This window comes from Salvia hispanica, chromosome 3, assembly GCF_029641045.1.
Source record: "Salvia hispanica isolate PSC_SH4W2 chromosome 3, Shi_PSC_v1, whole genome shotgun sequence".
Taxonomy (NCBI): Eukaryota; Viridiplantae; Streptophyta; class Magnoliopsida; order Lamiales; family Lamiaceae; genus Salvia; species Salvia hispanica.
In genome coordinates, this window is record NC_142694.1 from 44,809,302 (window position 1) to 44,821,854 (window position 12,553).

Consider the following 12,553-nt stretch of genomic DNA (forward strand, 5'->3'; position numbering starts at 1 on the left):
TAAATTCATCTGTAAAGTGAGTTAAAACTAAAATGAGTAGCAAAAATATTCCATAGAAAAGGATAAAAATATTAACGAAAAAGAAATAGTACTACATTTCTGTTAACCACAACACACTTGTTTTCTTGTAGTAGTAATATTTTTGTTGGAACATCTATTATATTAAAAATAATAAAATCTATATATTATTAATAAAATAACTAACTAAAAGGATTAGCAAAAGAATTCTAATTAAAGAATAAATTTTGGTGGGCGGGTGGGGAATTAATGAATTACTGTAATAGATAAAAGGAATAGTATAGTATATCAAATTTGCTGCCGTTTAGTGAATAAAAATTTGCGTTTTGGCACACAGCATGTGGTGCTGTGGTTTTCACCACAGCAGGGGATCCTTCCCCTTGCAATTATTGCGAGTACAACCACTCCGCATTTTCAGTCTCCTTTGAATCTTCCAAAACAGAGAAGAAATCCATCCATGGCAGCAGCTTTCGCAGCTCTAGTTTCTCTTGAGAATAATCTGCGCCTTATCTACTATCACCCCAACCATTCCTTTCACTTTGAGGAAAAACAGATTCAATCCCTTGGAAAAAGATTCCGTTTCCTGATCGATTTCATGAAAAGCTACGACAATTCTCATGGAGCCACAAAAGAAGCCGCAGAAGCTTTAGAGATGCAAATTGCGGAAGATGTGATCGAATCACACATGGATCAGATCCGTAGTGGAAAGACAAGATCATCTCGTTTCCTGCTTGATCTGCAGAAAGCAATCGGAGACATGGATTACATGAGTAGAAAGACTTTAAAAGTGAGAGCGCGAAGTGAAAGGGGTCATCAGCAGCAGCAGAGCACATATCAACACCTCTCGCCTTTACCATGGTCGGATTTGATGAAATCCTGCATCAACTTCTGGATCTGCTGACTGGAGTTCCCTCTAGTCGGCGAGTCATCCCCATCTACGCTTGCTACAAATGCATTTCAACATAAATATATCGTGGAACACTTTGATGTTTGCCTCTGGGCCACAATATCTCAAGAGTATAACCTTCACAAAATTCTGTCTGAGCTCGAAAATCCAATACTGGAACTATTGGTGAGTTGTAAGAAAGATTATACAAGAGTTTACGTGGGCCAAGGTATTTGATTGTTCTAGATGATATGTGGAATGTTAAAGCTGCTATTCCTGTTTCCGGATACAAACAATGGAAGTCGAATTGTTGTGACTACTAGGCATTCAGATGTAGCCGAACATTTAGGCGTTTCTCCTGTTGCAATGAGTTTTCTAGATGAGGACAATAGTTGGCAATTATTTTGTCAAAATGCATTTGCAAAGCAGCGAAGTTGCCCTCCTGAGTTGGAGGAGACTGCAAAGAAGATAGTTGCAAAGTGCAAAGGACTTCCCCTTGCAATTGTTGTTGTCGGAGGTCATCTCAGAAAATCATCAATGGCTCTAGACCACTGGGAGCATGTTGCAGAATCAATTTTCAATCCCACCGGGAGCGATGAACAATGCTTGAATGTATTATCTTTGAGTTATAGCTACTTTCCTGTTCATCTGAAGCCATGTTTCCTATTCATCGGAGCATTTCCAGAAGATGAAATTATCAATGCTCGGGATGTTTTACAACAGGGCGAATGGCCCAACTTGGAAGATGCCGCAAAGTATTGTTTATGGGATCTCTATATGAGAAATCTCATTTTAGTTGACCAGTGGTACCACCTTGATGAAATCTATACATTCAAAGTACATGATCTAGTAAGAGAAATGTGCCTAAAGATTGACAAGGAGGAGGAGTTTTTATATGTGTTTCAAACACCACGAGCCATAAATAGAAAGCGCAGAGTTGTAATCAACGGAGAGGTGAATCATGAAGCAATAGCATCTGATGCTCCAATCCGTTGTGTGATATGGGAAAGGGGTCATTACGACATCAACAATTTGTATGAACTGAAACTGTTGAGAACATTGTGTATCGTTGCTACCACATCAACAAGCGGGTCTATTTTTCAGCAACATAACTTGCGGTATCTTAAGGTTGATTTTGGTTACACGATTCGCCCAACCCTTTATTATCTCCCGTCATCAATGTCAATGCTTTGGAATCTGCAAATTGTACAATTAATATAGCATATCAATCAAAACTGATTGCACCCTATGAGATTTGGGAGATTTGTCTCATTGATCCTCTTCTAGTGGATAGATTAGACCAAGAAAATCACTTGGTAATGAGAAATCTACGCACACTTTTTAGAGTGGAGAATTTTAGGCTCAGTGATGAGGTTTGCAAGAGAATCCCGAATGTCAGAGAACTGCAGTTATCCTATTGTGATGAAGTAAGTTTGTATTACTGTCCCCGCAATCTTAGCTGTTTCAATCAATCGAAAGTCCTATGGTTGCACTTCGATGACAATTCCAAGTGGCGTGAGTTTTTTATGAGCCTCACTTTCCCAACCACGCTTGAGATGTTACGTTTACGTGGTTGTGGTGTTCATTGGGAAGATTTGACAATGATGGTTGGATCATTGCCCCATTTTTTTGAGCTTCAGTTATATTGGAATTCAGTCATTGGACCTATTTGGAACCCTATAGAGGAGAAATTTCTTAGATTGAAATACTTGACTATATTTGGGTGTGATGATTTAGTTTATTGGAATGCAAACAAATGTCATTTTCCGGTGCTCAAAGGTCTTTATCTTGGATTTTTGTGTAAATTGGATGAGTTCCCTTCAAGTATAGGAGAAATAGCAACACCCAAGTATATTGAGTTGAGATTTTGCAGCCAATCTTCTACCATTTCAGCAATGAGAACATTGGTAGAACAAGAGGAGCAAGGTAATGACAACCTTCGACTTGATGTATTATTTCAGGGTGATGAGGAAACACTTAAGAGCTTCAAGCACGAGGTTCAAGAAGAGGGTCTTACAAGCATTAATCTATCTCTGCATCTCGTGAGATCCTGATAACATTTCAATGTGTATGATTCCCTCTATGCATGTATTGTGTCTTTTTTCTTTTGATTTTTTCAACTTATTTATATTATAGAATTTGTTAATTAGGATACTGGACATTTCCGCTACTCCTTCTGGCTGACCCCTAGTCCGATAAGAATTAAATCTTATCGGGCCGGAGCAGAGTCACGGATGTTGTGGGGTCAGCTCATCGGCCGATGGAAGGCGTTTCCTAGCAGTTATTGGGAACCGGTGATGGATCAACCAACCCCCAATCCAACTTAACTCTCACAGTCACTTACATATTTTGGCAAGTAACTTATCTTTCTCCAAATTATCTTGTACATTCTCCAAACTCAAATTTCAAGAATAAAAGCCAAAAGTTTCCCATGCTCATATAGTAGCCAAATCCAATAATTCTGCAATAATTAATAAACATTTTAGACTGGAATAGTTTGGTACATCAGACGTCAGAGTGGGGGAGACCCCTCCATAAACAATAATTCAATGAATGACTTGCTACAATCAAAGAATATTATCATCTCCATCTCTAGCAACTGGTAAATCTCTATATTTATTTCCTTCTCCATCACACTCACACATATTAAAATAGTGCACCCCTAATTTTCCTGTGACTCCAGCTTCTTTGCATTAAGAAGATAGATTACAAAAAAATAATTACTACATTCAAAATAGAGATAACATTACACTATTAATCTAATCTCAACTTTTTCTTCTATGCACCACTCACCTTATCCTCACTGATGTCATTTCTCACCTAGTCTTAATTAAGCTTATTTGTTTAAGTTTAACATGTCAATCTCCACTACGGAAAATTAAATTTTTGCTCCTTTGTTATGGTAAACATACTTTAGGACTTTAAAAGTAACTTTACTACTATTAGTCAATAACAAATGCATATTCATCTCAATCAACCCAAACTATACAATTTGCTATGTAAAGAAGTCAAAATATGACGTAATTTCCCACCCATCTTTTAAATTTTGGCCCTGTAGCATCTTCTATTTTTCCTCCAAAATATATGATTACATCCAATAAATCAATAAACAATTTAGGCTTACATTTACTTGATTTCTAACATTTGATTACATTCAATAAATCAATAAACAATTTATACTACTTGATTTCTCGCATTTGATTACATTCAATAAATTACAGCGCAAGCAATGTAATTCACAAGTAAACTCGAAAAATCCCATTACAAAAATATACGATGCGTTAGAAATGGATTTTGAGTAAATCAATGTGTCGGAATCGGCAAAGATGCGTTTTTTCCTTGAGAAATGATGTACCTAATCAAGCTGACTTGTTGCCCAATTTATTCATAATTTCAAGTTTTATAGTCCCATTTAGAAGTAATTAGCATGAAATTCCTAATTAAAGATGAGGCTCTTTCTCCACTGTATCAAAATCATAATCTTTACATATATATAGAGAGAGAGCTGGGGTAGTAATCAAATTTGCTGATGCTAGAAATGAGAGCTTCAAATACTATGGATCTTTGGAATTCTAGCAATGTCAGCTTCCAATACAATTCATCTACCATTTGCAGCTGCAGTTGCTTCTACTCACCGCCTGCACCTGTGTCTTCCTCTTCCTTCTCTTTGGGAAGTTCTCACTCAATCAAAATGGCCTCATTCAACCCTTGTATCCCCATTCGATTTCCAGGCTCTGACCGCTTGATTCTTGAATTTCTTTGATCAACTTTACTAATTTTAAAAAAGGTCTCTGGTTATTCTTGCTGATTTCATGCTGTTTTGGGGGTCACATTAATAACAGCTGGTGCCGGTCGAGCCCAATTTCAGCAACCATATTTGTTGTTTTCTGTAAAGTTGGGAGCTTTTTTCACTCCATTTTCAAGAAAACCTTGCCTTTTTACAAAGACCCTTTTGTGGAATTTCTTGAAAGATCATTTTTTTTTCTATAATCTCACTCTGAAAATTTTGAAAATGCTGCGTGTTTCCATGGCTACGCCTCTGTTCATGTTGGGGAACTATGGAAGGTAAACTTTTTTGTTTGAGTTGTGAATTTGATGTAGATGAGATTGTTTGTGCTCCAATTTGCATGCAGTTTTGTTGATGAATTTGATTTGGAGTGTATGATTTTGGTTGTGCTTGTTTGTGCAAAAGTTTTAGTAAATGGATTGAAGATGCATTTGTGATGCTACTTGTTGTTGGTGTAGTTCAAAATCCCTTTGTTCTTTACGATCATCAGGTGTAATTTTGATCTTGGTGGATGTTGGAGTGGTTATGGGAAAGAAAAGATGAGCCATGCCCGTGCATTGTCTATGGCTACTGGAAATGCTGCGGCCAAGAAGACGATGTTGAGCATTTCACCTCTTGCTTCTTCTGCACTGACAGAGTCCCGTAATTCGTCTGCAGCCAACTTCTACAAAGAGGTTGTAATACTATCACTTGTGATCTCTTGTTAATTGCTTGTCTGTAGGCGTAGCCACTTTAGTTCGTGGCATAACCACGTTCGAAAACCAGTAATTGGTGATAATAGGATGATCATTGATCTGTCTTTGTGTGACATATCAGGTTCTTGAAGCTGCTAGAGATAAATTTACGCAGGAGATCTCTTTTCAGTCTAAAGACAAAGATATCTCGCTTGCAAAGGTAACTTCTTTAGTCCTCCCCTGTTCTGTTTGTTATGCCCGTCTCAATAAATACCATTGGTTGATATTGGAGTTGTTGAATGCAAATAGTAAAGTATGTATTTTATGCTTTATGAACCCGTCTTTCATTCCCATATTGTTGCTGCCTCTGTGAACTGAACACGTGCTAACGTATGAGTGGCGGGGTTTGTGGATGTGTTAGTTTTATATTAATGGCTTTTAATTTGTATGTTGCTTCCGTGTACTTTGTAGGTGTTGCTTTATGTTGCGGCTGAGGATGAGGCATTTTTGGCGTTAAATCGTGAGATTGACATCTGTTCCGCCCACAATGAAGGAAGAGATACGTCACTGCTTTGTGACGGTAAAGGGAGGGAAAACGTGGAGGCTATGTCAATGGCTGATAAGAATATAAATGAGTGGTTGGCGGAGCTGGATGCCATTTCAAGAGAAGTTGAAGCGGAGCTAGTTTCACGGGATATAGGATGTCATTTGGCTGAAGTTCTGGAAGCAGTGAACAAGGTCCTTTTTGAGTCGAGAGGTTTTAGGAGGTCAGCTGTCATCGTGGATCCAAAGTGTTCATATTTGCACTCTGCTTTAAGCTCTGGGTGTGCCAGTGGTATACTTTCACCAATTCTCTACTCAACTTCATTATTATTTCATCAATGCTTTAAGTCTTAGACTTTGTCTCGCGTTGCCGTTTCCCCAAATTTTTGCTGACTTCGTGACTATGGAATTTGAACAGCGATTTTGCTTAGTGTGATTTATATTGAGGTTTGCCAAAGGCTTAATCTGACCATTGTGGGATCTCGAGTTGGGGAAGAATTTTTGATATGGCCCCCAACAGAGAATCCTGAGGTATACTATTACAGACATTTCAGTTTCTGACGTATCGTTAATAGTTCCTTAATTCGACCTTTTGTAATATCTACAGGAGCTATTCAAGGTCACTTCCGGGCACAGCTTGTTTGGGGTCGTCAACGGGAAGTGTGTGGAGGATCCACGATCTAAGGCCTCAGACATAAACAGCCACTCACTTTTAGGGCTAGAGATTGCAACAAACCGAGATATAATTGGGATTGCTTTGGCGAATTTGATTGTGAGTTCAATCTACTAGTACTTCATTACATGGAAGTTAGAACTTCACTGCCTCAATGAATCTCGCTAAATTTTTTATGGTGAAGATATATGCTTTCATATAATGGGAATAAACATAGCTAATTTTACAGAGGCTTTACTGGAAACGTGCTTCAAGAACAAACCACGGGCTGATGTTGACTTCTCCGCTGAGATCAGTTCATAAATCCGAGGAGAAGTTCAACCAAGATGGTAGTCCAGAAATGCCTTTGTTGCGGCCTCAGGAACTAAGGTAGCTTTCTTTATATTACCTCTTATAACTCCGTACCTGCCAAATTTTGAATGGAGTAGATGGAAACTTGAATTTATTGCTTTGAGTGTGTTTATTTTTTTGAATCAATGTGAAGGTCTCGTTTTGAATGTGGTTAGAAATGAAGAACAGCCTAGTTTCTATGAACGCGAAAATTTTAAATTAGAGATTCGTTAATTTGGGCAGAAAAGGCCGGTAGTAATGCTACTGATTTCTACTACTCTAAAATAAACATTTCATAGCTCTCTGTTATAGTATAATTCTCTTATTCAACTTTTGTAAGCTGAAAATCATCCTTCGATAGTGGATTAGTGGGCTTTCACCACAAAACTAGAACTACTAGAATCACTGGTTATGGATGTGATTTTCTATGTTCACGTTGTGCGCATTTATGTCTCTTCATCATAGGCTGCATTGAGAAAATACCAAACTTGATGTTTCTTCACTTTCAGGCTCGCCATCATGGCTTCAGAGAGATTGCTAATCCTTCAACCACACAACTGGTGTTTGAGAAGAGACTACGGGATGCTGCTGTACTATAAAAGGTAAGACAACGCGGATTTTCTTTGTCTAGTCGTGGCTAGAAGTTGTCTGAGCTCGTTCTCTGCTATAACGAGGTTGACACTTAACCGGTGCAGAGAATATGAGGCTGCAGTCCAAGAGCTGAGCATCTGCATGGCTTTCGCACCAGAAGAAGAGGCGATGGTCTTGGAGCCTTTCGTGGAAAAGCTGCACCTCATGCGGCTTGAAACGTCGTGGAAATCGCTGGGGCAGAAAGGCAGGCTAACAATTCCATGACTTTGTTAGGTGTAGGAGCTTGTCTTTTAACTAGTTGTAACATCTCCTTAGAAACTACAGTTTTTAACCTTATCTCAGTCTTCTGTAAATATTACTTTGGATCGGATCAGATCCTACAATATCTGTTCCAAAATGCATGTATTTATTCTTGATGGTGCTATTACTGAATATACTATATTTTGTAAACTTAATTAAGATTACAAACAAGAAAAATGAAGGTACAAGTACTATTGCAACTAGCTAACATTGTTTCAACAAAAATACAGATTTACAAAACAAGAATACAGATACAGATTTACAAAAATGAAGGATCTTATTATTTGCTTAATGACTTAAGATAATAAGTTCTCTATTCGACTCTCTTTTGCATATCTGGAAAGAACCAACGAAGAAAATCTGACATGGAGCTTATAATAAGGCTCGACTCTCTATTCCTATTACATTGTACACTAAACATCTGAATGAAATACACCAACATAACTAACTACTAACATAGTCTTGGAAACGAACAGGAGGGCATCGTGTGCGACGAGACTTGGAGTCACTCCATTGCTGTCATCGGCTTGTGTCTGATCAGCCACAACAGTTGCTGGAGAGGTTGGAGATGTCTGATCAGCTCCAGCAGTAACAGGAGAGATTGGAGATGTTTTGGCCTTAGGATCTGTCGAGGTGCAGAGATAGATTAGTGCTTGTGAGACCTTCTTCTTGAACCTTGTGTTTGAAGCTCTTAAGTGTTTCCTTATCACCCTGAAAATATACATCAAGTCGAAGACTGTCATTACCTTCCTCCTCTTGTTCCACTAATGTTCTCATTGCTGAAATGCTCAAAGATGCGCTGCAAAATAACAATTCAATACACTCGAGTGTTGCTATTTCTCCCAAACCTGAAGGGAACTCGTCCAATTTACACAAATATCCAAGATAAAGACCTTCCAGGACTGGAAAATGGCACCTGTCTGCATTCCAATAAACTAAATCATCACAACCATGAATAGTCAAGTATTTCAATCTAAGGAATTTCTCTTCTTCCGGGTTCCAAACAGATCCAGTGACTGAATCCTGAAGTAACTGAAGCTCAAAAAAATTGGGCAATGATCCAACCATCATTGTCAATTCTTCCCAATCAACACCACAACCACTTAAACACAAGAACTCGAGCGTGCTTGGGAAAGTGAGGCTCGTAACAAACTCACGCCACTTGGAACTGTCATCGAACTGCAACCATAGGCATTGCAGATGATGGAAACAGCTAAGGTTGCGGGGACAATAATTCCAACTTACTTCATCACAATAGGATAACCTTAGTTCCCTGACATTGGGGATTCTCTTGCAAACCTCATTACTGAGCCTAAAATTCTCCACTCTGTAAAGTGAGCCTAGATTTCTCATTACCAAGCGATTTTCCCTGTCCACAGGAGGAGGATCAATGAGACAAATCTTGTCAACCTCAAGATACATAAGTTGAAGCATCTCCCAAATCTCATAGGGTGCAATCACTTTTGACTGATCTGTTATATTAATTATTAAAGTTTGCAGATTCCAAAGCAATGACATTGATGACGGGAGATAATAAAGCATTGGGCGAATTATGTGAGCAAGATCAACATTAAGATACCGTAAGTTCAGTTGCTGAAGAATGGACCCACTTATTGATGTCGTGGTAATGTTTCGCAACGTTCTCAACAGTTTCAAGTCATACAGATTGCTGGTATCATAACAACCTCTTTCCCACATCAGAAAACGGACTGGAGCATCAGAGGCTATTACTTCATGATTCGTCCCTCCACTGATTACAACTCGACGCTCTCTATTTATGGCTCTTGGAGTTTCAAACACATATAAAAACTCCTCCTCCTTGGCAATCTTCAGGCACATATCTCTTACTAGATCATGTACTTTGAATGTATAAATTTCATCACGCTGATCCCACTTATCAACTACAATGAGATTTCTCAGGTAGAGATCCCATAAACAATACCCTGCGGCCTCTTCCAAGCTGGAATATTCGCCTTGTTGTATAAATCCTTCGGCAATCCAAAGTTTTAAAACATCCCACGCATCGATAATACAATCTTCTGGAAATGCTCCAATGAATAGGAGACATGGCTTCAGATGAACAGGCAAGTAGTTGTAACTCAAAGATAATACATTCAAGCACTGTTCATCATTCAAATTTGATTCTGCAACATTCTCCCAATAGTCTAGAGCCATTGAGGACTTTCTGAGATGACCACCAATGACAACAATTGCGAGGGGAAGTCCTTTGCACTTTGCAACTATCTTCATTGCAGCCTCCTCCAACTCACGAGGGCAACCTTGTTGCTCTGCTAATGCTATTTGACAAAATAATTGCCAACTATTGTCTTCATCTAGAAAACTCATTGCAATAGGAGAAACGCCTAAATGTTCGGCTACATCTGAATGCCTGGTAGTCAAAATAATTCGACTTCCATTGTTTGTATCCGGAAACAGGAATAACATATCATCCAAAGCTTTAACATTCCACATATCATCTAGAACAATCAAATACCTTAGCCCATATAAACTCTTGTATAACCTTTCTTGCAATCCAGTTCCAGTTCCAGTTCCAGTTCCAGTTCCACTATCGGATTTTCTTAGATGAGACAAGAGCTCTAACAAAATTTTGTGAAGGCTATACTCTTGAGATATTGTGGCCCAGAGGCAAACATCAAAGTGTTCCACGATATATTTATGCTGAAATGCTTTTCTAGCAAGCGTAGTCTTACCGGTTCCCCCCATGCCTTGGATGGGGATGACTCGCCGACTTGAGGGAAGTCCAGTGAGAAGGTCCAGAAGTTGGAGTAAGACGTCATCAAATCCGAGCATGGTAAAGGTGAGAGATGTTGATTGCGTGGCTACTGCTGCTGATGAGTATGTGCTCTGCTGCTGCTGATGTCGCGCTCTCACGTTTAAAGTCTTTCTCCTCATGTAATCCATGCCTTCGATTGCTTTCTGCAGATCCAGCAGGAAACGAGATGATCTTGTCTTTCCACCACGGATCTGATCGACCATATGTGATTCGATCACATCTTCTGCCACTTGAGCTGCATGCGCAATTCGCATCTCTAAAGCTTCTGCAGCTTGTTTTGCGGCTCCATGAGATTCGTCATAGCTTTTCATGAAACTGATCAGGAAACTCACACTTCCCCGGAGGGACTGAATCTGTTTTTCCTCGAACTCAAAGGAATGTTTGGGGTGATTGTAGATAAGGAGTAGATTACTCTCAAGAGAAACTAGAGCTGCGAAAGCTGCTGCCATGGATAGATTTCTTGTCCGTTAATTTTGGAAGATTGAAACGAGAATGAAGATGATCAACTATAAGAGTTTAAACAATTTTACTAACTAAGATCCAAGTATAGGCTTTCATTACTATCTTCAAGTGTTTGAATTGACATTTCAATAAGAATTTAATGTTAGAATTTTGAAGATATCCTTTTTTAAAATTCAAAGTCCGCGTGGTTTTCTTGAACTTACCACTTACCAATATTGCCGTCATTACTTTATCTTCACCATTAAAATATACTACTCCCCCCATCCCACTTAATTTTTAGTTTATCTCAATTAAGATAACACATTTCCTTTTAGGGAAACTTTCTCTCTCCAACTAATACACTCAACCACTTTATTCTACCCCTATTAAAATATTCATCTTTATTTCTCTCTCTATTTTAATACTTTCACCCACTTTTTTTCTCTCCAATTAAACACATTAACACATAACTCCAAAAATCCCGTGCAGGCTAAGGAATGTGTCATCTTAGTCAGGACGGAGGGAATAGTAGTAGATATTTTTATTTTTAATAATATGTTCCTTAAAACCTTTTTTAAATTTTCTTTTTAGTTTGTCTTATTTAAGATGTCGATTTTCTATATTAAGAAATAAATTTTCTTTTTTTTATTAAAATATTTAATAACTTTTTTTTCTACTTAATCTATCCTAACAACTTCTCTTAAAATTTCATGCAAAAAAAATGTGATCTTTTTAAGTAGGAGAGAGTATTATTTATGTACATTAATTTATTTACAATTTATTACTCCCTTTGTCCCATTTTAGGAGTCCCGGTTGAATTCGGCACGAGTATTAAGAAATGTAAAGGAATTTTGGTGAAAAAAGATAGTGGAATGTGGGTCCTACTTTTTATATTAGTTTTATAGTAATAAAATATGAGTGTAAAAAAGTTAGTCGAATGTAGAGCCTAATACTAATTATGGAATATTTCAACCGGGACTCTTAAAGTGGAACACCCAAAAATAGTAAACCAAGACTCCTAAAGTGGGACGGAGGGAGTATAACATTATACTACCTCTGTCCCTGAAAATTTGATACAGTTTACTATTTCGGTCTGTCCCTGAAAATTTGATACACTTCACTTTTACCATTTTTGGTAGTGGACCCCATATTCCACTAACTCATTCCTACTCACATTTTATTATAAAACTAATACTTTAAAAGTAGGACCCACATCCCACCAACTTTTTCAACTCACTTTCCATTACATTTCTTAAAACCCGTGTCGGGTCAAAGTGTAGTAAATTTTGGGGGACGGAGGTAGTATCTAATATGGACCCCAAAATTTATAAATACTATTTCCTCTGTATTCAAAAAATAGAAACATTTGAAATGACGCGGGTTTTAATGCAAAACTGGTAAAATAAGTGAGAGAATTGGTAAATTAAGAGCATCCACAGTGGTGCGGATGTCCCGGCGGATTTCCCAAAAGCACCTCCTGCCACGTCATAAGGATATCCCACTGCACAATGGCACA

At 38.2% G+C, this 12,553-nt stretch overlaps 2 protein-coding genes and 1 pseudogene across 3 annotated transcripts; 2 read left to right on the plus strand and 1 right to left on the minus strand.

Annotated features, from left to right (window-relative positions):
- The first annotated feature begins 404 nt into the window (after positions 1–404).
- LOC125212854 (putative late blight resistance protein homolog R1C-3) lies at positions 405–3,336 on the plus strand (annotated as a pseudogene). Its single transcript, XR_007174783.2, has 2 exons — positions 405–2,972; positions 3,055–3,336. The product of XR_007174783.2 is annotated as a putative late blight resistance protein homolog R1C-3 (transcript).
- Positions 3,337–3,807: 471 nt separating this feature from the next.
- On the plus strand, positions 3,808–7,952 carry LOC125212315 (uncharacterized). The gene is made up of 9 exons (XM_048112444.2): positions 3,808–4,969; positions 5,182–5,365; positions 5,508–5,585; positions 5,837–6,200; positions 6,327–6,439; positions 6,516–6,680; positions 6,811–6,950; positions 7,421–7,513; positions 7,607–7,952. Exons 1-9 carry the CDS (start codon positions 4,917–4,919, stop codon positions 7,764–7,766), a joined length of 1,350 nt encoding a protein of 449 aa, XP_047968401.2. The 5' UTR covers positions 3,808–4,916; the 3' UTR covers positions 7,767–7,952.
- Positions 7,953–8,093: 141 nt separating this feature from the next.
- LOC125210146 (putative late blight resistance protein homolog R1C-3) lies at positions 8,094–11,113 on the minus strand. The gene has a single exon (XM_089067971.1). The coding sequence runs from the start codon at positions 11,043–11,045 to the stop codon at positions 8,421–8,423; it is 2,625 nt and encodes an 874-aa protein (XP_088924097.1). The 5' UTR covers positions 11,046–11,113; the 3' UTR covers positions 8,094–8,420.
- Positions 11,114–12,553: the final 1,440 nt, after the last annotated feature.

Coding starts and splice junctions, on each gene's coding strand:
- LOC125210146 (XM_089067971.1), bottom strand. CDS start 11,045: ATGGCAGCAGCTTTCGCAGCTCTAGTTTCTCTTGAGAGTAATCTACTC.
- LOC125212315 (XM_048112444.2), top strand. CDS start 4,917: ATGCTGCGTGTTTCCATGGCTACGCCTCTGTTCATGTTGGGGAACTAT. Junction 5,366..5,507: donor CAGCCAACTTCTACAAAGAG/GTTGTAATACTA, acceptor GTGACATATCAG/GTTCTTGAAGCTGCTAGAGA. Junction 6,951..7,420: donor TTGCGGCCTCAGGAACTAAG/GTAGCTTTCTTT, acceptor CTTCACTTTCAG/GCTCGCCATCATGGCTTCAG.